Here is a 27686-nt window from a genome sequence, read left to right on the forward strand (position 1 = left end):
GTGTTTTATCTTTACTGTATAAACTGAACACTGATGATGTGAATGATGAGCATTAAGGTTAGACTCAGACTGCAGGTCAGAGAGACTAGTTCCTCCTAAAGACCTAATCTGAGCAGAGTGTCTGCAGCTCAATGATCTGATCTTTGGAGAAACCAAACAACCTCTCCACAGACGCATGGCCCAACACAGAAGAGCGCCCTCCTCTGGACAAGACTCTGCGCTACATCTACACCTGATGGACAAGGGACAATCTTTGGAGGACCAGAATGTCCACAAAGAAGACAGGTGGTTAGAGAAGAAGGAAGGAAGCCATCTATGTTAAGAAAGAAAAACCAACCTTAAACCAAGGGCTTTCAAAAACCTCTAATGCAGCGATAGAGTTGATTCCTTCCTGCTATCATCGCAGCCCCCCCCACCCCCCAACCCCTTTACAGGAGAACAGAAGACCTCACCTGTTCATCCAGGCCAACTATTCCCTCTAACGACCCCCCTTTCAGAGACATAGACAGGTATGGGGCATTGCAGGCTAACAAAGAAGCTAAACGACCCCCATTCCAAAGGGGGGGACCCGTTCATCTGTTTCTATCTGCATGTTTTCTAAACTAAAACCAGGCTTTGTTGGGCTGCTGGATAAAACCTGGAACTAAACGCTATTTCTGATATTTTGGATTGAAAAATCTTCCTGGATGGAAGAGAAACGTCTTCAGACTTGGAAACAAAGTCCAGAGGATTGAGTTTTACTTTTTTGGAATTGCAGATTGAACAGTTTCTATTTTCCGGCGACGTTCACACTGCAGGCCTCAAGCTTAGTTCAGATTTTTGGTGGAATCCGAATGTTTTGTGGCTTGTGTGTGTTTCTCACAAACGAAGATGCAGCACAGGCAGTGAGTCTGTGTTTGCAGGACTAGCAGCTGTTAGCGGTTTCCAGTCTGCAAAGCTCCTGAAGTTCTCCAACGACATCACCCTCTGGGTCTCCACTATTGACACTATGGAATCTTTCTGCTTCCTGGGAACTATCATCCCACAGGACCTAAAGGGGGGGCTGAACATCAACTCCCTCACCAAGAAAGCCCAGCAGAGGATGAACTTCCTGCAGCAGCTGGTGTCACCCGGTCTGCAGAGAAGATGATTGACTAAAATCCTCTCCAGGCTGTGTACGCCTCCAGGACTCTGAGGCCTGCAGGGAAGATTGTGGCTGATCCCCCCCACCCAGCCACAAACTATTTCAGTCCCTCCTCTCTGGCAGGAAGCTGCGCCCCATCAGGACCAAAGCTCACCTTCTTCCCATCTGCTACCAGGCCCAGAGACCCCCGCCTGCCTCTCTCCCTACCTCATTTAGGACCCAGAAGTTACACCAACACAGCATCTCCAGACCTCCTGCCTTACATTAATGAACAGTCTACTCTGTATATTATATATCTATATACTATATATTGTCTATAGCACAGGTATTAGCGGACCACGGTCCGGATCCGGACCCAACCTGATTTAAAACATTTATAAACTACAGCATGTTGTCCGACAGCAGTGTCTAACTTCACTTGCTCCTCTTCTCCTGTTAATACGGTAAAGCCCTGGGGAGCGTCCGGCTCCAGGCTGCACGTGATCCAAATGAGCCAATGAGCTGTCAGTCTGGGTTGCTGCTGCTGCTACTGTTAGACACAGCAGGCAAACCTGTGGCAAGCCGGGCGATGGGAAAGAAGGAGAAGACCATGAGAAAAAGAGAGCAGAGAAAGTGTGGACTGCTGGAAGAACTGCGGTGAACTGGTGAAAGAAAAGTGAAATGGCGTGCTCAAAGATGACCCTGCACATTTAGAGGATGTTTGGCTCAACCTGCTGCTGTGAAGCAGGATTCTCCACCATGAACAGAATCAACAATAAATCTGGATCCAGGCTCAAAATGAGCTCCTTGATATGTGCTTGAGAATGGCTTAGTCTCCGGTTAAACCCAGGTTTAAAGCCTTGCAGGGCAGCCTAAAGCCCACTGCCAGCATTAAGACAGAAAAAAGAAAGAAAAGAACAAACCATCAGTTCAGGGGTTTGAGAAAATATGGGAATCAGGAAATTATCTATAAACCAAACTGAACGATTGTTGATCTCTACTTTAAAAACAGTTTAGATTTTAAAATGGAAAAATTTTCTATTTCTTTTTTTTTATTGAAAAATTCAATGCATAACATGGATGCATAAACACCTCATTTTATTTCAGTGTTAAATTCTGTTTAAATTAACAGATTCTAATTAAAAATGTCTCTGGACCTTTTCTGGTTGATGATTTTCTTTATTCGGACCCTGATGAGTTTTAATTGGTGACTCCTCATATATAGTTTGTTTTCTATAGTATAGATCTATAAATCCTGTATTCTGGTTATATATATCTAGTTTCTCTGCACCATCAACATGAAGTCAAATTACTTTAAGTTCAAACCTGCCTATAAATAAACTGGATTCTGATCCTTCAGAAAATCAGAAAGAATATAAAACAGCATTCCAGTAAAAATTAAATATTACTGGTTTAAATTAGAAAATGAGAATAAAAGTGCAGACATGAAATAGAACAGTTGAAATAAAATATATCTTTAATTATATAAAAAAGAAAATCTAAATATATTTAGTTGTTAGTTGCATTTAGCGTTTAGTTTAGCAGAGGGAAGGAGGGGGAGCAGAGGGAGGGGAGGAGGAGAGGAGCGCGGGGGGGATGGCAGAGGGAGAGGGAGGGGGAGCAGAGGGAGGGGGAGGAGGAGCAGGGAGGGAGGGAGGGGTGAGGGAGCAGAGGGAGGGGTGAGGCAGAGCTGCGGTCGCTGCATCGCCGCTGCGCAGCTCTGATGCACAGAGATTGATGGCGATGCGGGATCAGGGCGAAAGGAGTAAAGTGAGCGATAAGCGGCTTTTAGCGGTTTAACCGTGAAGCCCACATTCAGATGGCGTCATCCAGGAACCGCAACCCGGACAGAAATTGGAGAAACGCGGCCTTAATGCGGTAAGAACATCCATTAATCTGTGCGTGACGATGCGGTGATCACATCCAGCTCAGCCTCCAGCTACTGCGGCAAGAAGTCCTTAGAGAGCAGATCCATTCGGTACCGAGAGGTTCACTGGTCCTCAGCAGAGCAGGAAGGATTCAGGAGGCCTCCATCCTCTGACTGTGACTGCAGAGGATGATGGAGGCTATGATGGAGGCTATGATGGAGGCTATGATGGAGGCTGCTTGATGGAGGCTATGATGGAGGCTGCATGATGGAGGCTACCTGATGGAGGCTGCATGATGGAGGCTATGATGGAGGCTATGATGGAGGCTATGATGGAGGCTATGATGGAGGCTGCATGATGGAGGCTGCATGATGGAGGCTACCTGATGGAGGCTGCATGATGGAGGCTACCTGATGGAGGCTGCATGATGGAGGCTATGATGGAGGCTATGATGGAGGCTATGATGGAGGCTATGATGGAGGCTATGATGGAGGCTGCATGATGGAGGCTGCATGATGGAGGCTACCTGATGGAGGCTGCATGATGGAGGCTACCTGATGGAGGCTATGATGGAGGCTATGATGGAGGCTATGATGGAGGCTGCATGATGGAGGCTGCATGATGGAGGCTGCATGATGGAGGCTACCTGATGGAGGCTGCATGATGGAGGCTATGATGGAGGCTGCATGATGGAGGCTGCATGATGGAGGCTACCTGATGGAGGCTACCTGATGGAGGCTGCATGATGGAGGCTGCATGATGGAGGCTGCATGATGGAGGCTGCATGATGGAGGCTACCTGATGGAGGCTACCTGATGGAGGCTGCATGATGGAGGCTGCATGATGGAGGCTACCTGATGGAGGCTACCTGATGGAGGCTGCATGATGGAGGCTGCATGATGGAGGCTACCTGATGGAGGCTACCTGATGGAGGCTACCTGATGGAGGCTGCATGATGGAGGCTACCTGATGGAGGCTACCTGATGGAGGCTGGATGATGGAGGCTGCATGATGGAGGCTGCATGATGGAGGCTGCATGATGGAGGCTACCTGATGGAGGCTACCTGATGGAGGCTACCTGATGGAGGCTGGATGATGGAGGCTGCATGATGGAAGCTACCTGATGGAGGCTGAATGATGGAGGCTGCATGATGGAGGCTATGATGGAGGCTGCATGATGGAGGCTATGATGGAGGCTGCATGATGGAGGCTACCTGATGGAGGCTACCTGATGGAGGCTGGATGATGGAGGCTGCATGATGGAGGCTACCTGATGGAGGCTACCTGATGGAGGCTGGATGATGGAGGCTGCATGATGGAAGCTACCTGATGGAGGCTGCATGATGGAGGCTGCATGATGGAGGCTGCATGATGGAGGCTATGATGGAGGCTGCATGATGGAGGCTGCATGATGGAGGCTACCTGATGGAGGCTACCTGATGGAGGCTGGATGATGGAGGCTGCATGATGGAGGCTGCATGATGGAGGCTGCATGATGGAGGCTAGCTGATGGAGGCTACCTGATGGAGGCTACCTGATGGAGGCTGCCTGATGGAGGCTACCTGATGGAGGCTACCTGATGGAGGCTGCCTGATGGAGGCTACCTGATGGAGGCTACCTGATGGAGGCTGCCTGATGGAGGCTACCTGATGGAGGCTGCCTGATGGAGGTTGTCTGATGGAGGCTACATGATGGAGGCTACCTGATGGAGGCTGCCTGATGAAGGCTGCATGATGGATGCTGCATGATGGAGGCTGCCTGATGGAGGCTGCATGATGGAGGCTATGATGGAGGCTACCTGATGGAGGCTGCATGATGGAGGCTATGATGGAGGCTACCTGATGGAGGCTGCATGATGAAGGCTGCATGATGGATGCTGCATGATGGAGGCTACCTGATGGAGGCTGCATGATGGAGGCTGCATGATGAAGGCTGCCTGGTGGAGGCTATGATGGAGGCTACCTGATGGAGGCTGCATGATGGAGGCTGCATGATGAAGGCTGCCTGGTGGAGGCTGTGATGGAGGTTACCTGATGGAGGCTTTCTGATGGAGGCTGCCTGATGGAGGCTGCATGATGGAGGTTATGATGGAGGCTTTCTGATGGAGGCTGAACGATGGAGGCTACCTGATGGAGGATGCCTAATGGAGGTTGCCTAATCGAGGCTGCATGACGGAGGTTATGATGGAGGCTATGATGGAGGTTGTCTGATGGAGCCTGCCTGATGGAGGCTATGATGGAGGCTATGATGGAGGTTGTCTGATGGAGGCTGCCTGATGGAGGCTGCCTGATGGAGGCTATGATGGAGGCTATGATGGAGGCTACCTGATGGAGGCTTTCTGATGGAGGTTGTCTGATGGAGGCTGCCTGATGGAGGCTGCCTGATGGAGGCTATGATGGAGGTTGTCTGATGGAGGCTACCTGATGGACGCTGCCTGATGGAGGCTACCTGATGGAGGCTGCCTGATGGAGGTTGTCTGATGGAGGCTACCTGATGGAGGCTACCTGATGGAGGTTGTCTGATGAAGGCTGCATGATGGAGGCTATGAAGGAGGCTATGATGGAGGTTGTCTGATGGAGGCTGAATGATGGAGGCTGAATGATGGAGGTTATGATGGAGGCTTTCTGATGGAGGCTGAACGATGGAGGCTACCTGATGGAGGTTGCCTAATGGAGGTTGCCTAATCGAGGCTGCATGACGGAGGTTATGATGGAGGCTATGATGGAGGTTGTCTGATGGAGGCTGCCTGATGGAGGCTATGATGGAGGCTACCTGATGGAGGCTTTCTGATGGAGGTTGTCTGATGGAGGCTGCCTGATGGAGGCTATGATGGAGGCTACCTGATGGAGGCTGTCTGATGGAGGCTACCTGATGGAGGCTGCCTGATGGAGGTTGTCTGATGGAGGCTACCTGATGGAGGCTACCTGATGGAGGTTGTCTGATGGAGGCTGCCTGATGGAGGCTATGATGGAGGCTATGATGGAGGTTGTCTGATGGAGGCTGAATGATGGAGGCTGAATGATGGAGGCTGAATGATGGAGGTTGCCTAATCGAGGCTGCATGACGGAGGTTATGATGGAGGCTATGATGGAGGTTGTCTGATGGAGGCTACCTGATGGAGGTTGTCTGATGGAGGCTGCCTGATGGAGGCTATGATGGAGGCTATGATGGAGGCTGCATGATGGAGGCTATGATGGAGGCTATGATGGAGGCTATGATGGAGGCTGCATGATGGAGGTTGCCTAATCGAGGCTGCATGACGGAGGTTATGATGGAGGCTATGATGGAGGTTGTCTGATGGAGGCTGCCTGATGGAGGCTATGATGGAGGCTATGATGGAGGCTACCTGATGGAGGCTTTCTGATGGAGGCTGCCTGATGGAGGCTATGATGGAGGTTGTCTGATGGAGGCTACCTGATGGAGGCTGCCTGATGGAGGCTACCTGATGGAGGCTGCCTGATGGAGGTTGTCTGATGGAGGCTACCTGATGGAGGCTGCCTGATGGAGGTTGTCTGATGGAGGCTACATGATGGAGGCTACCTGATGGAGGCTGCATGATGGAGGCTGCATGATGGAGGCTGCATGATGGAGGCTATGATGGAGGCTACCTGATGGAGGCTGCATGATGGAGGCTGCATGATGAAGGCTGCCTGGTGGAGGCTATGATGGAGGTTATGATGGAGGCTTTCTGATGGAGGCTGCCTGATGGAGGCTGCATGATGGAGGTTATGATGGAGGCTTTCTGATGGAGGCTGAACGATGGAGGCTACCTGATGGAGGTTGCCTAATGGAGGTTGCCTAATCGAGGCTGCATGACGGAGGTTATGATGGAGGCTATGATGGAGGTTGTCTGATGGAGGCTGCCTGATGGAGGCTATGATGGAGGCTATGATGGAGGCTACCTGATGGAGGCTTTCTGATGGAGGTTGTCTGATGGAGGCTGCCTGATGGAGGCTATGATGGAGGTTGTCTGATGGAGGCTACCTGATGGAGGTTGTCTGATGGAGGCTGCCTGATGGAGGCTATGATGGAGGCTATGATGGAGGTTGTCTGATGGAGGCTTTCTGATGGAGGCTGAATGATGAAGGCTGTGATGGAGGCTGCATGATGGAGGTTATGATGGAGGCTTTCTGATGGAGGCTGAATGATGGAGGCTGTGATGGAGGCTGCATGATGGAGGTTATGATGGAGGCTTTCTGATGGAGGCTTTCTGATGGAGGCTACCTGATGGAGGCTGCCTGATGGAGGCTGCCTGATGGAGGCTGTCTGATGGAGGCTGTGATGGAGGCTTTGATGGAGGTTACCTGATGGAGGCTGCCTGATGGAGGCTGCCTGATGGAGGCTGTCTGATGGAGGCTGTGATGGAGGCTATGATGGAGGTTACCTGATTGAGGCTTTCTGATGGAGGCTGCCTGATGGAGGTTGCCTGATGGAGGCTGCCTGATGGAGGCTGCCTGATGGAGGCTGTCTGATGGAGGCTGCCTGATGGAGGTTGCCTAATGGAGGTTGCCTAATCGAGGCTGCATGACGGAGGTTATGATGGAGGCTATGATGGAGGTTGTCTGATGGAGGTTGTCTGATGGAGGCTGTCTGATGGAGGCTGTCTGATGGAGGTTGCATGATGGAGGCTGCCTGATGGAGGCTGTGATTGAGGCTGCATGACGGAGGTTATGAAGGAGGCTTTCTGATGGAGGTTGCCTGATTGAGGCTGCATGACGGAGTTATGATGGAGGCTTTCTGATGGAGGTTGCCTAATCAAGGCTGCATGACGGAGGTTATGATGGAGGCTATGATGGAGGTTGTCTGATGGAGGCTGCCTGATGGAGGCTATGATGGAGGCTATGATGGAGGTTGTCTGATGGAGGCTTTCTGATGGAGGCTGAACAATGGAGGCTACCTGATGGAGGCTTTCTGATGGAGGCTGCCTGATGGAGGTTGCCTAATGGAGGTTGCCTAATGGAGGTTGCCTAATCGAGGCTGCATGACGGAGGTTATGATGGAGGTTGTCTGATGGAGGCTACCTGATGGAGGCTGCATGATGGAGGTTGTCTGATGGAGGCTGCCTGATGGAGGCTATGATGGAGGTTGTCTGATGGAGGCTGCATGATGGAGGCTGCCTGATGGAGGCTGCCTGATGGAGGCTATGATGGAGGTTGTCTGATGGAGGCTGAATGATGGAGGCTGTGATGGAGGCTGCATGATGGAGGCTTTCTGATGGAGGCTGAATGATGGAGGCTGCCTGATGGAGGCTGCATGATGGAGGCTTTCTGATGGAGGCTGAACGATGGAGGCTACCTGATGGAGGCTTTCTGATGGAGGCTGAACGATGGAGGCTACCTGATGGAGGTTGCCTAATGGAGGTTGCCTAATCGAGGCTGCATGACGGAGGTTATGATGGAGGCTATGATGGAGGTTGTCTGATGGAGGCTGTGATTGAGGTTACCTGATGAAGGCTGCCTGATTGAGGCTTTGATGGAGGCTACCTGATGGAGGCTGGATGATGGAGGCTGCCTGATGGAGGTTGCCTGATGGAGGCTGCCTGATGGAGGTTGCCTGATAGAGGCTTTGATGGAGGCTGCCTGATGGAGGTTGCCTAATGAAGGCTGCCTGATGGAGGCTGCATGATGGAGGCTGCCTGATGGAGGTTGCCTGATGGAGGCTGCTTGATGGAGGTTGCCTGATGGAGGTTGCCTGATGGAGGCTGCTTGATGGAGGCTGCATGATGGAGGCTGCCTGATGGAGGTTGTCTGATGGAGGCTGCATGATGGAGGCTGCATGATGGAGGCTGCCTGATGGAGGCTGCATGATGGAGGCTGCATGATGGAGGCTGCCTGATGGAGGCTGCATGATGGAGGCTGTCTGATGGAGGCTGCATGATGGAGGCTGCCTGATGGAGGCTGCATGATGGAGGCTGCATGATGGAGGCTGCCTGATGGAGGCTGCATGATGGAGGCTGCTTGATGGAGGCTGCATGATGGAGGCTGCATGATGGAGGTTGCCTGATGGAGGTTGTCTGATGGAGGCTGCATGATGGAGGCTGCATGATGGAGGCTGCCTGATGGAGGCTGTCTGATGGAGGCTGTGATGGAGGTTACCTGATGGAGGCTTTCTGATGGAGGTTGGCTAATCGAGGCTGCATGACGGAGGTTATGATGGAGGTTGTCTGATGGAGGCTACCTGATGGAGGCTGCATGATGGAGGTTGTCTGATGGAGGCTGCCTGATGGAGGCTGCCTGATGGAGGCTATGATGGAGGTTGTCTGATGGAGGCTGAATGATGGAGGCTGTGATGGAGGCTGAATGATGGAGGCTGCCTGATGGAGGCTGCATGATGGAGGTTATGATGGAGGCTTTCTGATGGAGGCTGAACGATGGAGGCTACCTGATGGAGGCTTTCTGATGGAGGCTGAACGATGGAGGCTACCTGATGGAGGTTGCCTAATGGAGGTTGCCTAATCGAGGCTGCATGACGGAGGCTATGATGGAGGTTGTCTGATGGAGGCTGTGATTGAGGTTACCTGATGAAGGCTGCCTGATTGAGGCTTTGATGGAGGCTACCTGATGGAGGCTGGATGATGGAGGCTGCCTGATGGAGGTTGCCTGATGGAGGCTGCCTGATGGAGGTTGCCTGATAGAGGCTTTGATGGAGGCTGCCTGATGGAGGTTGCCTAATGAAGGCTGCCTGATGGAGGCTGCATGATGGAGGCTGCCTGATGGAGGTTGCCTGATGGAGGCTGCTTGATGGAGGTTGCCTGATAGAGGTTGCCTGATGGAGGTTGCCTGATGGAGGCTGCTTGATGGAGGCTGTTTGATGGAGGTTGCCTGATGGAGGCTGCTTGATGGAGGTTGCCTGATGGAGGCTGCTTGATGGAGGTTGCCTGATAGAGGTTGCCTGATAGAGGTTGCCTGATGGAGGTTGCCTGATGGAGGCTGCTTGATGGAGGTTGCCTGATAGAGGTTGCCTGATGGAGGTTGCCTGATGGAGGTTGCCTGATGGAGGCTGCCTGATGGAGGTTGCCTGATGGAGGTTGCCTGATGGAGACTGCCTGATGGAGGTTGCCTAATGAAGGCTGCCTGATGGAGGCTGCATGATGGAGGCTGCCTGATGGAGGTTGCCTGATGGAGGCTGCTTGATGGAGGTTGCCTGATAGAGGTTGCCTGATGGAGGTTGCCTGATGGAGGCTGCCTGATGGAGGTTGCCTGATAGAGGTTGGCTGATGGAGGTTGCCTGATGGAGGTTGGCTGATGGAGGTTGGCTGATGGAAGCTGTGATTGAGGTTACCTGATGGAGGCTGCCTGATTGAGGCTTTGATGGAGGCAGCCTGGTGGAGGCTTTCTGATGGAGGCTGAATGATGGAGGCTGTGATGGAGGTTGCATGATGGAGGTTATGATGGAGGCTTTCTGATGGAGGCTGAACGATGGAGGCTGCCTGATGGAGGTTGCCTAATGGAGGTTGCCTAATCGAGGCTGCATGACGGAGGTTATGATGGAGGCTATGATGGAGGTTGTCTGATGGAGGCTGTCTGATGGAGGCTCAATGATGGAGGTTACCTGATGGAGGCTTTCTGATGGAGGCTGCCTGATGGAGGTTGCCTAATGGAGGTTGCCTAATCGAGGCTGCATGACGGAGGTTATGATGGAGGCTATGATGGAGGTTACCTGATGGAGGCTGCATGATGGAGGCTGCCTGATGGAGGTTGCCTGATGGAGGTTGCCTGATGGAGGCTGCCTGATGGAGGTTGCCTGATGGAGGCTGCCTGATGGAGGCTGCCTGATGGAGGTTGCCTGATGGAGGCTGCCTGATTGAGGTTGCCTGATGGAGGCTGCCTGATGGAGGCTGCCTGATGGAGGTTGCCTGATGGAGGCTGCCTGATGGAGGCTGCCTGATGGAGGCTGCCTGATGGAGGTTGCCTGATGGAGGCTGCCTGATGGAGGTTGCCTGATGGAGGCTGCCTGATGGAGGCTGCCTGATGGAGGTTGCCTGATGGAGGTTGCCTGATGGAGGCTATGATGGAGGCTACCTGATGGAGGTTGCCTGATGGAGGCTATGATGGAGGCTACCTGATGGAGGTTGCCTGGTGGAGGCTATGATGGAGGCTACCTGATGGAGGTTGCCTGATGGAGGCTGCCTGGTGGAGGCTATGATGGAGGCTGCCTGATGGAGGTTGCCTGATGGAGGCTGCCTGATTGAGGCTTTGATGGAGGCTGTCTGATGGAGGCTGCCTGATGGAGGCTGCATGATGGAGGCTGCCTGATGGAGGTTGCCTGATGGAGGCTGCATGATGGAGGCTGCCTGGTGGAGGCTACCTGATGGAGGCTGCATGATGGAGGCTGCCTGATGGAGGTTGCCTGATGGAGGCTGCCTGATGGAGGCTGCCTGATTGAGGCTTTGATGGAGGCTGCCTGATTGAGGCTTTGATGGAGGCTGTCTGATGGAGGCTGCCTAATGAAGGCTGCCTGGTGGAGGCTACCTGATGGAGGCTGCATGATGGAGGCTGCCTGATGGAGGTTGCCTGATGGAGGCTGGTTGATGGAGGTTGCCTGATAGAGGTTGCCTGATGGAGGTTGCCTGATGGAGGCTGCCTGATGGAGGTTGCCTGATGGAGGTTGGCTGATGGAGGTTGGCTGATGGAGGCTGCCTGATTGAGGCTGCATGACGGAGGTTATGATGGAGGCTTTCTGATGGAGGTTGCCTGATTGAGGCTGCATGACGGAGGTTATGATGGAGGCTATGATGGAGGCTTTCTGATGGAGGTTGCCTAATCGAGGCTGCATGACGGAGGTTATGATGGAGGCTATGATGGAGGTTGTCTGATGGAGGCTGCCTGATGGAGGCTATGATGGAGGCTATGATGGAGGTTGTCTGATGGAGGCTGAATGATGGAGGCTGTGATGGAGGCTGAATGATGGAGGCTGTGATGGAGGCTGCATGATGGAGGCTTTCTGATGGAGGCTGAATGATGGAGGCTGCCTGATGGAGGCTGCATGATGGAGGTTATGATGGAGGCTTTCTGATGGAGGCTGAACAATGGAGGCTACCTGATGGAGGCTTTCTGATGGAGGCTGCCTGATGGAGGTTGCCTAATGGAGGTTGCCTAATGGAGGTTGCCTAATCGAGGCTGCATGACGGAGGTTATGATTGAGGCTATGATGGAGGTTGTCTGATGGAGGCTGCCTGATGGAGGCTGCCTGATGGAGGCTATGATGGAGGTTGTCTGATGGAGACTGAATGATGAAGGCTGCATGATGGAGGCTTTCTGATGGAGGCTGAATGATGGAGGCTGCCTGATGGAGGCTGCATGATGGAGGTTATGATGGAGGCTTTCTGATGGAGGCTGAACGATGGAGGCTGCCTGATGGAGGCTATGATGGAGGTTGTCTGATGGAGACTGAATGATGGAGGCTGCATGATGGAGGCTTTCTGATGGAGGCTGAATGATGGAGGCTGCCTGATGGAGGCTGCATGATGGAGGTTATGATGGAGGCTTTCTGATGGAGGCTGAACGATGGAGGCTACCTGATGGAGGCTGAATGATGGAGGCTGAACGATGGAGGCTGTGATGGAGGCTGTGATGGAGGCTGCATGATGGAGGTTGCCTAATGGAGGCTGCCTGATGGAGGCTGCATGATGGAGGATATGATGGAGGCTTTCTGATGGAGGCTGAATGATGGAGGTTGCATGATGGAGGCTGTCTGATGGAGGCTGTGATGGAGGTTACCTGATGGAGGCTTTCTGATGGAGGCTGAATGATGGAGGTTGCATGATGGAGGCTGTCTGATGGAGGCTGTGATGGAGGTTACCTGATGGAGGCTTTCTGATGGAGGCTGCCTGATGGAGGTTGCCTAATGGAGGTTGCCTAATCGAGGCTGCATGACGGAGGTTATGATGGAGGCTATGATGGAGGTTGTCTGATGGAGGCTGTGATTGAGGTTACCTGATGAAGGCTGCCTGATTGAGGCTTTGATGGAGGCTACCTGATGGAGGCTGCATGATGGAGGCTGCCTGATGGAGGTTGCCTGATGGAGGCTGCCTGATGGAGGCTGCCTGATGGAGGCTGCCTGATGGAGGCTGCCTGATTGAGGCTTTGATGGAGGCTGCCTGATGGAGGTTGCCTAATGAAGGCTGCCTGGTGGAGGCTACCTGATGGAGGCTGCATGATGGAGGCTGCCTGATGGAGGCTGCCTGATTGAGGCTTTGATGGAGGCTGCCTGATGGAGGTTGCCTAATGAAGGCTGCCTGGTGGAGGCTACCTGATGGAGGCTGCATGATGGAGGCTGCCTGATGGAGGTTGCCTGATGGAGGTTGCCTGATGGAGGCTGCCTGATGGAGGCTGCCTGATGGAGGCTGCCTGATTGAGGCTTTGATGGAGGTTGCCTGATGGAGGCTGCCTGATGGAGGTTGCCTGATGGAGGCTGCCTGATGGAGGCTGCCTGATTGAGGCTTTAATGGAGGCTGCCTGATGGAGGTTGCCTAATGAAGGCTGCCTGGTGGAGGCTACCTGATGGAGGCTGCATGATGGAGGCTGCCTGATGGAGGTTGCCTGATGGAGGCTGCTTGATGGAGGTTGCCTGATAGAGGTTGCCTGATGGAGGTTGCCGGATGGAGGCTGCCTGATGGAGGTTGCCTGATAGAGGTTGGCTGATGGAGGTTGCCTGATGGAGGTTGGCTGATGGAGGTTTGCTGATGGAGTTTGCCTGATGGAGGTTGCCTGATGGAGGCTGTGTTTGAGGTTACCTGATGGAGGCTGCCTGATTGAGGCTTTGATGGAGGCTTCCTGGTGGAGGCTATGATGGAGGCTGAATGATGGAGGCTGTGATGGAGGCAGCATGATGGAGGTTATGATGGAGGCTTTCTGATGGAGGCTGAACGATGAAGGCTACCTGATGGAGGCTTTCTGATGGAGGCTGCCTGATGGAGGTTGCCTAATGGAGGTTGCCTAATCGAGGCTGCATGACGGAGGTTATGATGGAGGCTATGATGGAGGTTGTCTGATGGAGGCTGTGATTGAGGTTACCTGATGGAGGCTGCATGATGGAGGCTGCCTGATGGAGGTTGCCTGATGGAGGTTGCCTGATGGAGGCTGCCTGATGGAGGTTGCCTGATGGAGGCTGCCTGATGGAGGCTGCCTGATGGAGGCTGCCTGATGGAGGTTGCCTGATGGAGGCTGCCTGATGGAGGCTGCCTGATGGAGGTTGCCTGATGGAGGTTGCCTGATGGAGGCTGCCTGGTGGAGGCTGCCTGATGGATGTTGCCTGATGGAGGCTGCCTGATGGAGGTTGCCTGATGGAGGTTGCCTGATGGAGGCTGCCTGGTGGAGGCTACCTGATGGAGGTTGCCTGATGGAGGCTGCCTGATGGAGGTTGCCTGATAGAGGTTGCCTGATGGAGGCTGCCTGATGGAGGTTGCCTGATGGAGGTTGCCTGATGGAGGCTGCCTGATGGAGGTTGCCTGATGGAGGTTGCCTGATGGAGGCTGCCTGATGGAGGTTGCCTGATAGAGGTTGCCTGATGGAGGTTGCCTGATGGAGGCTGCCTGGTGGAGGCTATGATGGAGGCTACCTGATGGAGGTTGCCTGATGGAGGCTGCCTGATGGAGGTTGCCTGATAGAGGTTGCCTGATGGAGGTTGCCTGATGGAGGCTGCCTGATGGAGGTTGCCTGATGGAGGTTGCCTGATGGATGCATTCTGATGGAGGCTGCCTGATGGAGGTTGCCTGATGGAGGTTGCCTGATAGAGGTTGCCTGATGGAGGTTGCCTGATGGATGCATTCTGATGGAGGCTGCCTGATGGAGGCTGGAAGAGGAGTGGCTCTGTTTGCTTTTGGGACTCAGGAGTTGAGGAGTTTCAGACACATGGAGGATCTAGAGAAGCCAGTTGCTCTATCAGTCTGTTTCTGGTCTGTGGAAGGAAGCTGGAGTACCCAGAGAGAACCACGCTGCACAGAGAGAACATGCAGAAAGACCTGGGACCGGGAATCAAACCCAGAACCTTCATGCTTCTTGCTGTTCAGTCGACAGGGAAACAATATTCAGTGACAGAAAAAAGTTTCTCCTTTTGATTTCATCCGTCTTTAAATTGTTTAAATAAAACTATTTGGTGAATCGAATTCAAATAAATCTAGATTTACTAATTAATTCTAACGCATTCAATGAAAGTAAAGGAAATTAAAAGTTGAACTTACACGCAGTAAATTTGACATACAATCCGAGGTCATATTTAGAAGACCATAAAGTCTGTTTTTTAAAGGACCGCCTCTGTTTCCAGGGTCATCAAAGCCTGTCAATCAATCAAATCCACTTCTAAAACGTGTCACTTCCTGTTCTACATGCGTGGCTCGATGATGAGGTCACCCAATGGCCATGTTGGCCTGTTTGGAAGCTGAAGCTGCCGTGGTGATGTCATCACACGTCTTTATTACGAGGGTTTGATCTCACATGCCTTAAGAGTAACAGAGTCATTCTAACATCTAGAAAAGTATTCCGTAAAAATTCAAAAAGTATCCACTGGACTTGGTTTTCAAGATTTGAAGACGTTTCTCCACCTCTCCAGGAAGCTTTCTCAATTCAAATGTCTGGATCCGCAGTGAGTTTGAGTCTTATATGGACAAAGCCTTGTATCGCTTGGAAACATGCAATGGTAACCGATGAATGGGTCGTTAGTTCCATCGTTAGCCTGTAATATCTGAACCTGTCTATGATTCTAGGGGTCGGTCGTTAAAGGGGGGATTGCCATTAAGGGGGGGATTGTCTCCTGTAATACCTGAAACCCGTCTAAAGATCAGAGCATTCCTCGCTGCACTGAACAGCATATACAGTGGGTGGTGACTCACACCACCCACTGGAACACAATCTCTCAGTCATCAGAACCTTACAACACCGGGCAGAACATGTCCCTACTAAAACAGATGGGAAGCAAAAAGAACAGAAACACATCAAAGATGCTCTCCAAAACTGTGGATATCCAAACTGGGCTTTTATCAAATCAGCAAGGAAATCCAAAAGACACGCAACAGAAGACAGCGATGGGAAAATTAAACGCAAAAACATCACAATCCCTTATGTTGCTGGAGTGTCTGAAAAGCTCAAGAGGATTTTCTCCAAACACAAGATCCCAGTACATTTCAAGCCAAACCAAACCCTTAAACAGAGGCTAGTGCATCCGAAAGATAAAACCCCCAGACCAAATATGAGCGGAGTGGTATATGCTGTTCAGTGCAGCGAGGAATGCTCTGATCTTTATATTGGCGAAACAAAACAACCTCTCCGCAGACGCATGGCCCAACACAGAAGAGCGGCTGCCTCTGGACAAGACTCTGCAGTACACCTACACCTTATGGACAAAGGACATTCTTTTGAGGACCAGAATGTCCATATTCTAGATAAAGAAAATAGGTGGTTTGAGAGGGGCGTGAAGGAAGCCATCTATGTTAAGAGAGAAAAACCAACTTTAAACAGAGGTGGTGGACTCAGATTCCAGCTTCCAAAAACATACAATGCAATCATAGACATGATCCCTTCCAGATATCACCAAACCCCCCACCCCATCACAGAGGAACGAGGGACCCACCCGCCCCAGCCGGTGAACAATACCTCCTTAACGACCAACCCTTAACAATCATAGACGGGTTTCAGGTATTACAGGAGACAATCCCCCCCTTAATGGCAATCCCCCCTTTAACGACCGACCCCTAGAATCATAGACAGGTTCAGATATTACAGGCTAACGATGGAACTAACGACCCATTCATCGGTTACCATTGCATGTTTCCAAGCGATACAAGGCGTTGTCCATATAAGACTCAAACTCACTGCGGATCCAGACATTTGAATTGAGAAAGCTTCCTGGAAAGGTGGAGAAACGTCTTCAAATCTTGAAAACCAAGTCCAGTGGATACTTCTTGAATTTTTACGGAATGACTATGACCTGGATGACTGAGAACCTTCATCAGCATCTAGAAAAGTAGATCTAGGAGCAGTTCAACCCTAACTGTGAAAGACTCAAACCTTAGATTTTTTGTTCCTGAGGAACAACTGCGGCTCGTTATGAGCTTGATCTTCATGAACATGAGGTCAGCAGTGTTCTCTGAAGATCCCATCGCCTGCAGCCGCAAAATGAAAGAACATTCCAGCGAAGGCAGAGGAGGAGGAGGAGCAGAGCATCATAGAAACCACTGATGTAGAAAGCATGTGATGCAGCTGCAGGAATGAAGCATGCAGCCCATGTGAAGACGCCTCATTGCTCAACGCACCGTCGCAGGTTTCAGTCCCGGCCTGGTGACCTTTGACACCCAATCCTCAGACTATCCATCACTTTATAGATGGCTGTCCTGAAATAAGGAGCTTCTGCTTCTTAAGGCGGGTTTATCCTCAGAAACCAAGTGGTCTGCATGTGTCACAGTGAACGCAGATATGCCCCGCCCCTTCCGCAGACACTCTGCTGCACCTCTGCCAAACTGTACGTGACCGCAGACAGTATGCGTACTTCCTGTTTGGTTCCTTACCGGCTGGTTTTGTTTGTCTGACCGCCATTGTGGAAAACGACTGGTGAAGATGGAGCAGCTAGCAGAGTGAGGTGCGTGAGAACGCTGGGACCCTTCTTCCACCGTTCCCCCACTTACTCACCGCCTTAGCCGTATCTAGACCCAGAGCTAGTTCCTGATTGGCCCTCTGGCGTCGTGGCGTGTAATAACATAGCGCAGACCACGCTTCAATATTGGGCAGAAATCAAAAATATCTGCAACACGCTGCTGGGGGAGGATAAGCAGGCCTTTAGGTGCCCATCAGGGGAGTCATGGCCTAGTGCAGTGTTTTCCAATCCTGGTCCTCAAGGACTGGATGTTTCTGAGCTTCAGCAAAGCCTGATTCAGATGATTGCAGTTCAGCAAAGCCTGATAATCTGCTATCAATTGATCACAGGTGTGTGGAAGCTGTGAGACATCTAGAACATGCAGGGCAGGGTGCCTTGAGGACCAGGGTTGAAAAACACTGGCCTAGTGGTCAGAGCAGCTGGTGCTCTGAGAGGGTTGAAAGAACTTTTTACTCTAACTAACTTCAGCGTGTTTGACCGACCAATCACAGAGCAGATTCAGAGGCGCATCAGATGTTGGTAAAGTGAGCTTCTCAGGAGTGACGGCCAATCACACAAGAAAAGACAGAGGGCCAATCAGGAGCTTGTGGGCGGGTCTAAACTCAGGGAGGCGGGCTTCAGCTTGAGCTGCGGTTTTCCGCTTGGTCCTAGTGCTCGACCATTGTCCATGTACCGTAGGGTTACACTGTTTTTGGACAGTGAAACTTGTCAGGGACCAAACGGTCTTTTATAAAAGCGCAGGGGGCGTGTCCCCTCCATTCCCCCCAAAATGACTTCCATGGTTCATTAACGTAGATTATCTAAAATGGCGGAATCATTATGGAGATGGATTATATGTTTTCATCCTTATGTTTTTCCTTTTTATGGAAAAAGAAAACAAACAAATAAACAAACTTTAGGGGATTATCACGACACTGGAGTTTATTTCTTGGTTATTAAAACTGGATATTTCTTTTCTGTGGAGTCTTACGGATAAAATTAGCCTCTTTCTGCCATAGTCGCTTGTGTTTTGAATTGCCAGAACAGAAAAACAAGGTAGGATTGAAAAGATGATAAATTCCGAGTTGATTATTAGTTATTGGTGTTTGTAGCGTATGGTTGGCTTATATTTGAGTTGATGGTCATTCTCCTTAAGATTACCTGACTCTAAAGAGGTTCCACATTAATATGAGAGTGATGTTGATGCAGAGATAAATGTGAAGTAAAAAGGTACAGATGTTGCGCTGACAGAGCAGACTGGACTTCTAGAGGAAGCTTAGGTCCTTCAGAGGTTGCAGATCTTCTATCAGTCTGATATTTATGTGATTTAGTGAGAAGTTGGAATCAGAAAGGTTTTTATTTCTTCAGACATGCCTGTAATCTATGTAATGGGTTAGCTTCATCTGGATTATAGACAGATATAGCTGGGTATCATCAGCATAACAGTGGAAATTAATCCCATGCTGTCTAATAACTCTACCGATTGGGAGCATGTATAAAGTAAAGAGAATTGGTCCTAGCACTGATCCCTGTGGTACTCCACAGGTAACCTTTGAGCGTGTTGAAGATCTATCATTAACATGAAAAACTGAATTCGATCAGATAGATAAGATTTAAACCAGTCTAGTGCTGTTCCTTTAATTCCAACAAAATATTCAAGTCTTTCTAAAAGAATATTATGGTCAACTGGATCAAATGCAGCACTGAGATCCAACAGGACGAGCACAGATACAAGTCCATTATCTGAGGCCATGAGAATATCATTGGTAATAAAAAGGTCATTCAGAAACACTGACAGAATTATGGCAGGTTCGTTTCTATAACAAGTTTTTCTCTGATTCCAGTAAACAGGAAAGAAGAAACAGTATTTCCATTAATTAACATCTCTGACTGCTTAACTGTTAGCAGCCCAGCTTTAACCATCTTTATGTTATTAACGCTGTCATTAGCGTGAGAATTACAGGACCGATCCAGAGGAGGATTAATAATAGTTGCATAGATAAAATGATAAATACATTTTAAATGAATGGGAGTCAGTTTTAGTCCTTTAATGAAGGCCAGCTCTAAGGTTTCATCCTCAGCATTTAAAGAACCTCAATCACACCATTTTATTTCCTTGCCAGGCTTTGTAGAACCCATCGCTTCGCTAAAAGCTCTCTGCTTTGTTGGTCATCAAGCACCAACAAAGCACAGCTTTCTGCACGGAGCACAATGCAGTCCTCATACTCCTCGCTAATTTAAGTAGCGTGCAGTGTATTGTAGAAAAATGTTGGATAGTCCTGGAAGTTGCATTCCAAGTCTGCTCAAACAACATATCTTACAAACACTGTCAAGGTGTTATTATTTAAAGGAAATAACATGAAACATTTCAGATGGCGCTAAATGCTGGCAGGATCCAGTCAGACTGTAGAATTAGGTTGCCTTGGGGCGGGGGGGGGGAGGTTCCAGTGTTCCACGCCATTCCTGACGGATCCACATGAAAACGTGCTCTGATTGCTCGCTGACCGGAACGCCACCATTGTTCTGTTGAAGACGTGGGATCCATTATCTCTCTGCTGAGCTGTCTTTACCAGCTGGTAACAACGGTTGATGATAATGCTAACCTTCATGCTAACGATCAAACGTTCACTCTTCCCTCAGAAAGCAGGGCAGCGGCGCCTGTGGCTGTGCCGTTTGGTAGAAATGAAAGTTCTGGTTTTGTTTTGTTTTTAATCTGGATGAATATCAGCAGCTTTTCTCAGACAGTATTTTTTATGTCAAACAGTATGTGATTGACACAAGTTGGGAAAATTTAGCAAACTAATAAGATTATAGTTAGAAATCAATTCAGTTGAAAAATACTTTGTTATTCCCAAAGGGAAACTAAATGTTGCAGAAACTCTGAGCTTAATGTAGATGTTGATACTGTAGGCTGGAAGCCTCTCCTGTAGAGGTCTGTCTGCAGCGGACCTATAGAAGCTTCTGACTGAAGACCCTCTGTTGACGCTCCACACACTAGCCACCAGAAGTGGGGGTGCTGCAGCACCCCCTAGTGGCGAGAGGGGATCTTTTAAAAATACACATTTTATAAATTTCTTATGAATATTTGGGAAATTATTTTGACTTTTTTTATTTTACTACTTGGCTTTTAATTTAATTATTTTGGGGCCTAATCAACACAAGTTCACAGATGTTACGTTGTCATGGCAACATCAAGCAAGCTAGTGGTCGCTGTAAAGAGGTGTCTCGCTGGCGGCAGCAGCAGTCGGAAACCAGCATCTGGGCTGCAGTGATGAATCTTCTCGCCAACATGTCCTCCATCTGTTGGTCTCTAACTCTGCCAACCCCCCTCCTCTGAGCTTCCCAGTCCTCTTTAAATGTCTGCCTGCTGGTACGGTCAGAGAGACGCTGGAGTCTGAGCTATGATCCTGCAGCCATGTTTCAGTCAAACACATCATGCTGCATTGCTGATGGGTCCTTGCTGGGACTGGGAGTTCTTCTAAGATGTTTCCTAAAGATCTACATTGGCCATGATGACTGATGGAAGAGATATTTTAAATTTCTTCTTGCTCTCTCTTCTCCTTGCTACTTGCATCCCGGCACCTCCTTTTTAAACTCTGTTGGTACTTGAAGTAGTTAAAGTATTTTTTCAGCTTTAGAGATGTCAGATAAACATTTAAAAGTGATGACTAACGTAAACTGCCAAAGGTCTTAAAAACTGACCCTCTGACCTAAAGTAGCAGAATTGCTCGTGGCTGTTGGCGCGGACCTCAGAGAGACGTTGTTCATGTGTTTGGAGGATTCTACCAATGTACCAACTTTCAAATGTCTACGTCGCACCGATTGGCCGATCTTTGGTTTAGCGCGGACTGCAGAGCTGTTTAGCCATCATCCATTTTAACACCACTGAAATATGAGCTGCTCCATTTTGTGCCTGTTTGTCTTTGAACTCCAACAGTGCGGCTGTGCTGTGGCACACTTTGTAGCCGTCTGGGTACTCCTGCTTCCTCCCACATCCAGACATGATTGGTTGATGAGTGTTAAAAGGGCCAATAATACTTTGACCCAATGTGTGTGCGCTGTTGTTTGTCCTGTTTTTTCCCTGTGATTGGCTTAATACCAGTTTTTCAATGCTGGTCACCAGCTGTATAAAGCTGACTTAACATCTAGATTCATTTATTTGGTGGGTGATTCAATACTCTCTGTGTTATAGTGTATAATTATTTTTTCTGGTATCCCCTAAAATAGTCTCATAGATAATGACATTGAAATTTATTGTAATATGTCTCCATGTTAAATAAGCAGAGAGAAATGTTTGATTTCTGTTTTTGCTTCTTCCACAGGCAACCACAATACTGAGGCAAATTCATGGAGAAAAATAAAGGAATCCCTTTAAGATGACACGTACAGACCCTCCTGATATACTGGGATCAACTGTGCATCGAGACATAAAAGTTATTCCTATATCTTCCCACTATAAGTCATTGCAGCCCTCTGCACAATGTGATTTCACACACTCTACCACACTGGAGGAAAGTAAAAGCAAAAGTAGTAAGAGGCACTGTCGGACCTTTGACTATAAGTCATTGGAGTTTCCCAGATCACACAAGTCCTCCATGGAGTCTCCATACAGAAAAGCTGACAGGCATGCAGCCAACCCAGATGTGGCCTGGAACGCCCTGGGCCGCCAGCAGAGATATCGTTTTTCTGCTCCGGACATTTTCAGTGATAAATTTCCTCCTCAATCAGTGGCTGCAGAAAGGGTGAGCGAAGTCGTTGTTCCTGAAAACAGAAGAAGGACCAGGTCAAAAAGTGCCTCTCGGGCTCAAACAGGCCTCACTCCTGTGGCTTTTGAAGGATCCTCATCATCAGGAAGGAAAGGAAGAGAGTCCCAAAGAGCTCAGAGAGACTCTCGCTGGAGAGCAGAAGCATCGCCACACAGGGATTCATCTTATGCAGCAACAAGGACTCACATGCGTGATGTACATCCTATTAAACTGCAGCCCCAAATTGGTGACACCAGTAGATATTCACCTCACTACACCTCTGATAAATGTGAGGATGGAAGTCTGGATAAACCAGCAACTAGCCCACATGTCAGGTGTCGGGTGGACATCAAGCCTGACGATGCAGCATTCCATCAATCGGCTCGGAAACAGTCAACAGCTGCAATGGACATACCCTGGCAGAGACACCACAGTGCTGGGAGGAGTCTGACTGTGCCACGTCATTTCTCCTACTCCAGAACACCAACCCCCACCGACTCAATGGGAGCAGAAAGTAGGCAAGCGTATCAATATTCCCGCAGCATGCCAAACAATTACCTGCAACACATGGAGCTTCCTTTGCAAAGAATGCCTTCTTCTGGTGATTATTATGGTAGAGAGCATAGAGCTCACTCCAGCCCTAACGTGCCAACCAAATTCTTTTATGCAGATGATGCAGCCAGATACGTCGCTGCTCCTGGTCCAAAACCAGGTCCTTTTTATCACGATCAGCGTTATGTACCAGGCAAAGCAAATCCCACAAAAGTACAATATGTGCAAGATCCAAGGACACGAATAGTACATGCTGTAGCGACTAGACCATATTATTCTGAAATGGAGCCCTACCCATATTCGGTGCAGACAGGGTATCCCAAACCATATGCTGCAAGTGAACCAGGACCATACATCATAAGTACACCCCCCACAAGTATATTGTATCGTGATGATCCAAGAACTTATCAAATTCAGACAGTACAGCCAAGGTTTTTTTATTCTAGTGACATGTATGCAGTGCCTCCAGAGCACCATGTCCCAGCAAGGGCATACTATACGGAAGGTCGGAGACATGCTAGAGTCATTCCACCACAAACCGATGACTGGTACGGCTCTGATGCATCTGGTTATTCCACCAATCCAGCGTCATACGTATCTCAGATGACTCCAACTAGAGTCCAACAAGAGCCCGTGCCAAATCCATGGTACACCAACCCATGTGTAGAACCTCAAAAAATAGGCACTGATTCCAAATCTTATTCAAGGTCTTGGGACAATATCCTCAACTCACGTGTAGAAAGAGAACAACCTCTTCCTGTACAGAGAGGTCAGAGCTATGACGATCTTCTGGACTCCAGGAAACCTTCCACAGTCACAGGTGACAAACCTCAACCAGTGGTAGTCAATCTTTCTAGTTCACCAAGACGCTATGCAGCCTTATCTGTGTCTGATAGCTCACTCATTGACAAAAGCCCAACAGAGATTTCAAAAAGCCCCTCAAGTAAGCTCCGGTTTGTTACTCCTGAGATAACGATCACTGATAATGACATGAGGCCAGGTAATCTTAACAAGGCTGAAGGACGGTCCGCCAGTTGGGATATTCTTGACTCCAGAAACGCTGACGGTTTAGAGCTGCATGATTTCAAAAGTTCAACCAAAGAAAAGACACATGACAATGCCTCGCTTCAGCAAAGCCTTGAGCAGCTCGACGAACTCCTAGCAGATCTTGTGACTGACTACAAGCCTCCCAGCAGACGAACAAGTGAGGAGATTTTGGATCAGTTAAAGAAGTTAATTGATGAAGAAGAAGCGGTATCTTTGTCCAGAAAATTCTCGAAGGCCGATCCGGACGAACCACCACCTCTGGACAAGCAGCCGACTTCAATCAAAATGAATCCTGATGTTTTTCGTGAGATGGATGGGGCAGCTGATGCAATGAAAAGCGCAGAGGAGTGCTCTCCAGATCAGAGCCCAGATGAGGATGATACAATGATGTGCTCCAACAACAAGTGCCGTAGAACAGAGACCTTATTCAATGCTTGTCTTTACTTTAAGTCATGCCACAGCTGTTACACCTACTACTGCTCCAGGAACTGTCGTAGAGAGGATTGGGACATACATAAAGAAAGCTGCTTGTATGGGAGGATTGGAAGCACGTGCCGCCATATTATAAAACACTGCCGGGAGACTGTTGAAGTCCACAAAGCTTTCTCCCGTATTGCGAAGGTTGGCTACCTTTCTCGAGGAAGAGGGGTTCTCTTCCTTGGTTTTCCAAACCCTTCTTCATCCAGTAGCTTCCTGCAGTATGGCCTGAACAGTTTACCAATGTCTCCTACATACCTGTCTCTTCGTGAGCTTGAAAGCTTTAAGGACAACCTGGGTGAGTACTGCAATGAGCTGCAGGAGGCTGGCAACGAGTATGACCCCAACGAATGTTTCATCTTGAATGTATCCATCGCCGTGGGTGAGCAGCTGCCCGATGGACCGTCGCCAAGGAATCAAGCCCCGACAGTTCGAAAATATGCAAAAATTGCATTGGCTTCCTTTAGTCCAGAGAGGAAGGTTCACAAGAAAGAGAGTGACATGGAAACACTGATCCTTACTCCCCCCCCGGGAACCGCAGATATCGACATGGAAGGAGAAGAAGGTCGGAAGGCACGAGAAATTTGTTTTATCAACATACAGCGAGAGCTGAGAATGCGAGGGGTTTTCCTACGCCATGAGTACCCAAACGTGTATCAGCACCTCTGTGAGTTTGTGGAGAGCAACAGAAGGTTCACACCCACCACCATTTACCCAATTGATAAGCGGACTGGTAAACAGTTCATGTGCATGATCATGGCTGCCTCTGAGCCCAGAACCTTGGACTGGGTGGGCACACCGCATCTCCTGGATGACATCATTTAATGACAGATATATGTGTACAGAAATACAGAAAAGAAAATGTTGCACATAGTTCTATTGGTCCGCCTGTAAACAGTGATGTATGATGCAACAGCAGATTTTTTAAAATCAGAATTGAATACGTCCATGGCTGCTAGGTCAGTATTATTTATCAGAATATTAATTATCAGGTGCAGAAGTCCAGTATATTAGGTATTTATGTTAATCCTAAAGAAAATGCTTTAAGCCCACTCAGTCATTTTCCTGGTTCTGTACTGTTACTTTCAGTAGGGATTATTTTATCTGACATGTAGTTTGTTATTATCTCCAAAGCTAAGGATTATTGTTTTATTCTGAGCCTTTTTACATCTGTGAGTACAACATGGATATTTTCATATCTAACTTTATAGGTGTGACATGCTGGAAAAATGAAACATTATTTTCTTAGCAACACAAATACTTTCTATGCAAAGTTATTTCATCAATCAAGAACCACATTCCTGCAGGTGGAGCATCTGCTATATCATCTATGACATATATCTATTTATCTATACATAGAAAGATAATTATCTAATACATCTGTGAAGAAGTTAGATTTTTGATGGCACTATAAAGTCTTATAACGCTTAAATGATGACTAGAAAAAGGATATTAGTTGTGCTGCTTGTTGCACAGACTATAATAATCAGAGGAAAGTAATATATGTATATATGAAAGATCAATGGACTCTTCTGTCCAAAGGCAGACTAACAGAAGCTCATATCAGTTTTTTCTTTAAGTTTATTTTGCTCTGCAGAATTAGCAGAGCAATGCGGTACTTGGAACCCTTGAGAGCGGTCGTCATGGTGCCAGTTACAGGCGTGGGCCTGAACGCTTCACTTCAAACACTGTGAATAGTGAAAGTAACGGAAAACGCAACCTGGTCAAACGCCAACATATGATGCAAGTTCTTAGACAGTTTTATCAGTCGTCTTTATCGATATTTTCATAAACTATAGGAGGTTTTTGTCCTTTAAACCAAGTAAGCCAGACGTTGGCTCGGTAGCTGTATGCTAGGCTTCTACGGTAGGAACAGAATAAGTTAGCTGTGTATTCGTGCTGAATTAGGTTTATTGTAAGTATAATGTCCTTTTTGGTTCATTAGAGGCAAACATGATGGATGTTTGATGAAAGCACTCGGCCATTCATCTGTTACCCGTGTGTTTGTAGCATTCTCCGAATGTCCCACCTTGAATATTTGAAAAATGCTTGAATTTATTGTGACTGAATGCTAATATTCCTAAAGGTCTAAAGGCGGTCGGGCTGTCAGCGTCTGATACAGACCGGCCTTAGCAGATATGTCCATTTGTTATCCTCATTCCTTCTCACCGTCCCTCACAATCTGCAACACAAAGTACGGTGAAAACCTGGAAACCTTTTCTAGAAAATGTTCTGTAGAAAGTTCCTGAAAAGTCTGACTGCATGTGATCTAATTCCTCTTCCCTAACCGCAAAAAAAAGCTTGATGAATGGGCTTGTGAAAATGAATACAATGCTGTGAAAGATCTGTTTTTATTATCTACCATGTTAAACACAAACAATAAGAGACCTCACTAGAAGATCCTGTAATCTTGTATTTTTTATACTTTCAACATGTGTGTGTGTCAGTTTATAAACCATGTCCAATAAACGGAACAGGAACTGCCTTCTCTATTTTCTCAAAGGGACGTTTGTTCAAGCCTGGCAGTCTGGATTATTAATCCAGCTCTTTGAGAGAAAAACTGGGAGATTAGCAGCAAGACGGTTTTCTTTGTTGGCCAATGAATGACGTCTGATTTAAAGGTAACGTCTTTATCACTGGAGGGATCAGACTGTGAGTTTGATGAATCTTCATAGAGTCTAATAAATGACTGGGAGGCGTCGCAGGAAATCAGATTTTCCTCCAAAGATCTGCATTTGTTTGGTGATGCAGCTTAAAGACGTCTTTAAAATGATTTTATCCTTAAGATGTTGAAGAGCATTCTTTGCTCCTCTAAACCTCAGCAGCAACAGATTATTAAATGCTTTCATTATTTTAACCAACATTTCCTCTAGACCTCAAACTGGACCTTGTTTAATCTACATTTTCAGCATTGAGGATCGTTTTTCCCTTTCTGATGCTGCATAATGAACTGCCATCTTTTATCTCCTGAGGAGGAGGAGCTGAAGTTCAGATTAAATCTACGTATTTTTCCTTACCGTCTGACCCTCATTCAGACTAATTCATATCAAATTAATTTCCAGATTATTGCGAGATGATAATCAGAGATAAAAAATACAGCCAAGAAAATAATGCTTTGCTTTTAAACCGTCTGCAGGATATATTCTCCCTTTGAATCCATCTGTGGATGTGGAAGGTAAACTTTAATAAAACTCGTTCTGAAGCTTCAAAGGCTTCTGGGTGAGAAGAAAGACCTTCAGAGAGCAGAGATTGTAAATGTTGTGTTTTCAGACATGTCTGATGAAACTGAACATTTTGAGCTTTGATAATGATCATCAAATACGTTCATCA

At 48.6% G+C, this 27686-nt stretch overlaps 1 protein-coding gene across 1 annotated transcript; it reads left to right on the forward strand.

Annotated features, from left to right (window-relative positions):
• The first annotated feature begins 2784 nt into the window (after nucleotides 1–2784).
• Nucleotides 2785–26846, forward strand: ajm1 (apical junction component 1 homolog). The gene is made up of 2 exons (XM_038270864.1): nucleotides 2785–2980; nucleotides 21858–26846. The coding sequence occupies exon 2, from the start codon at nucleotides 21912–21914 to the stop codon at nucleotides 25179–25181; it is 3270 nt and encodes a 1089-aa protein (XP_038126792.1). The 5' UTR covers nucleotides 2785–2980; nucleotides 21858–21911; the 3' UTR covers nucleotides 25182–26846.
• Nucleotides 26847–27686: the final 840 nt, after the last annotated feature.

This window comes from Cyprinodon tularosa, unplaced genomic scaffold (assembly GCF_016077235.1).
Source record: "Cyprinodon tularosa strain WSP-4 unplaced genomic scaffold, ASM1607723v1 ctg780, whole genome shotgun sequence".
NCBI classification, from domain to species: Eukaryota; Metazoa; Chordata; class Actinopteri; order Cyprinodontiformes; family Cyprinodontidae; genus Cyprinodon; species Cyprinodon tularosa.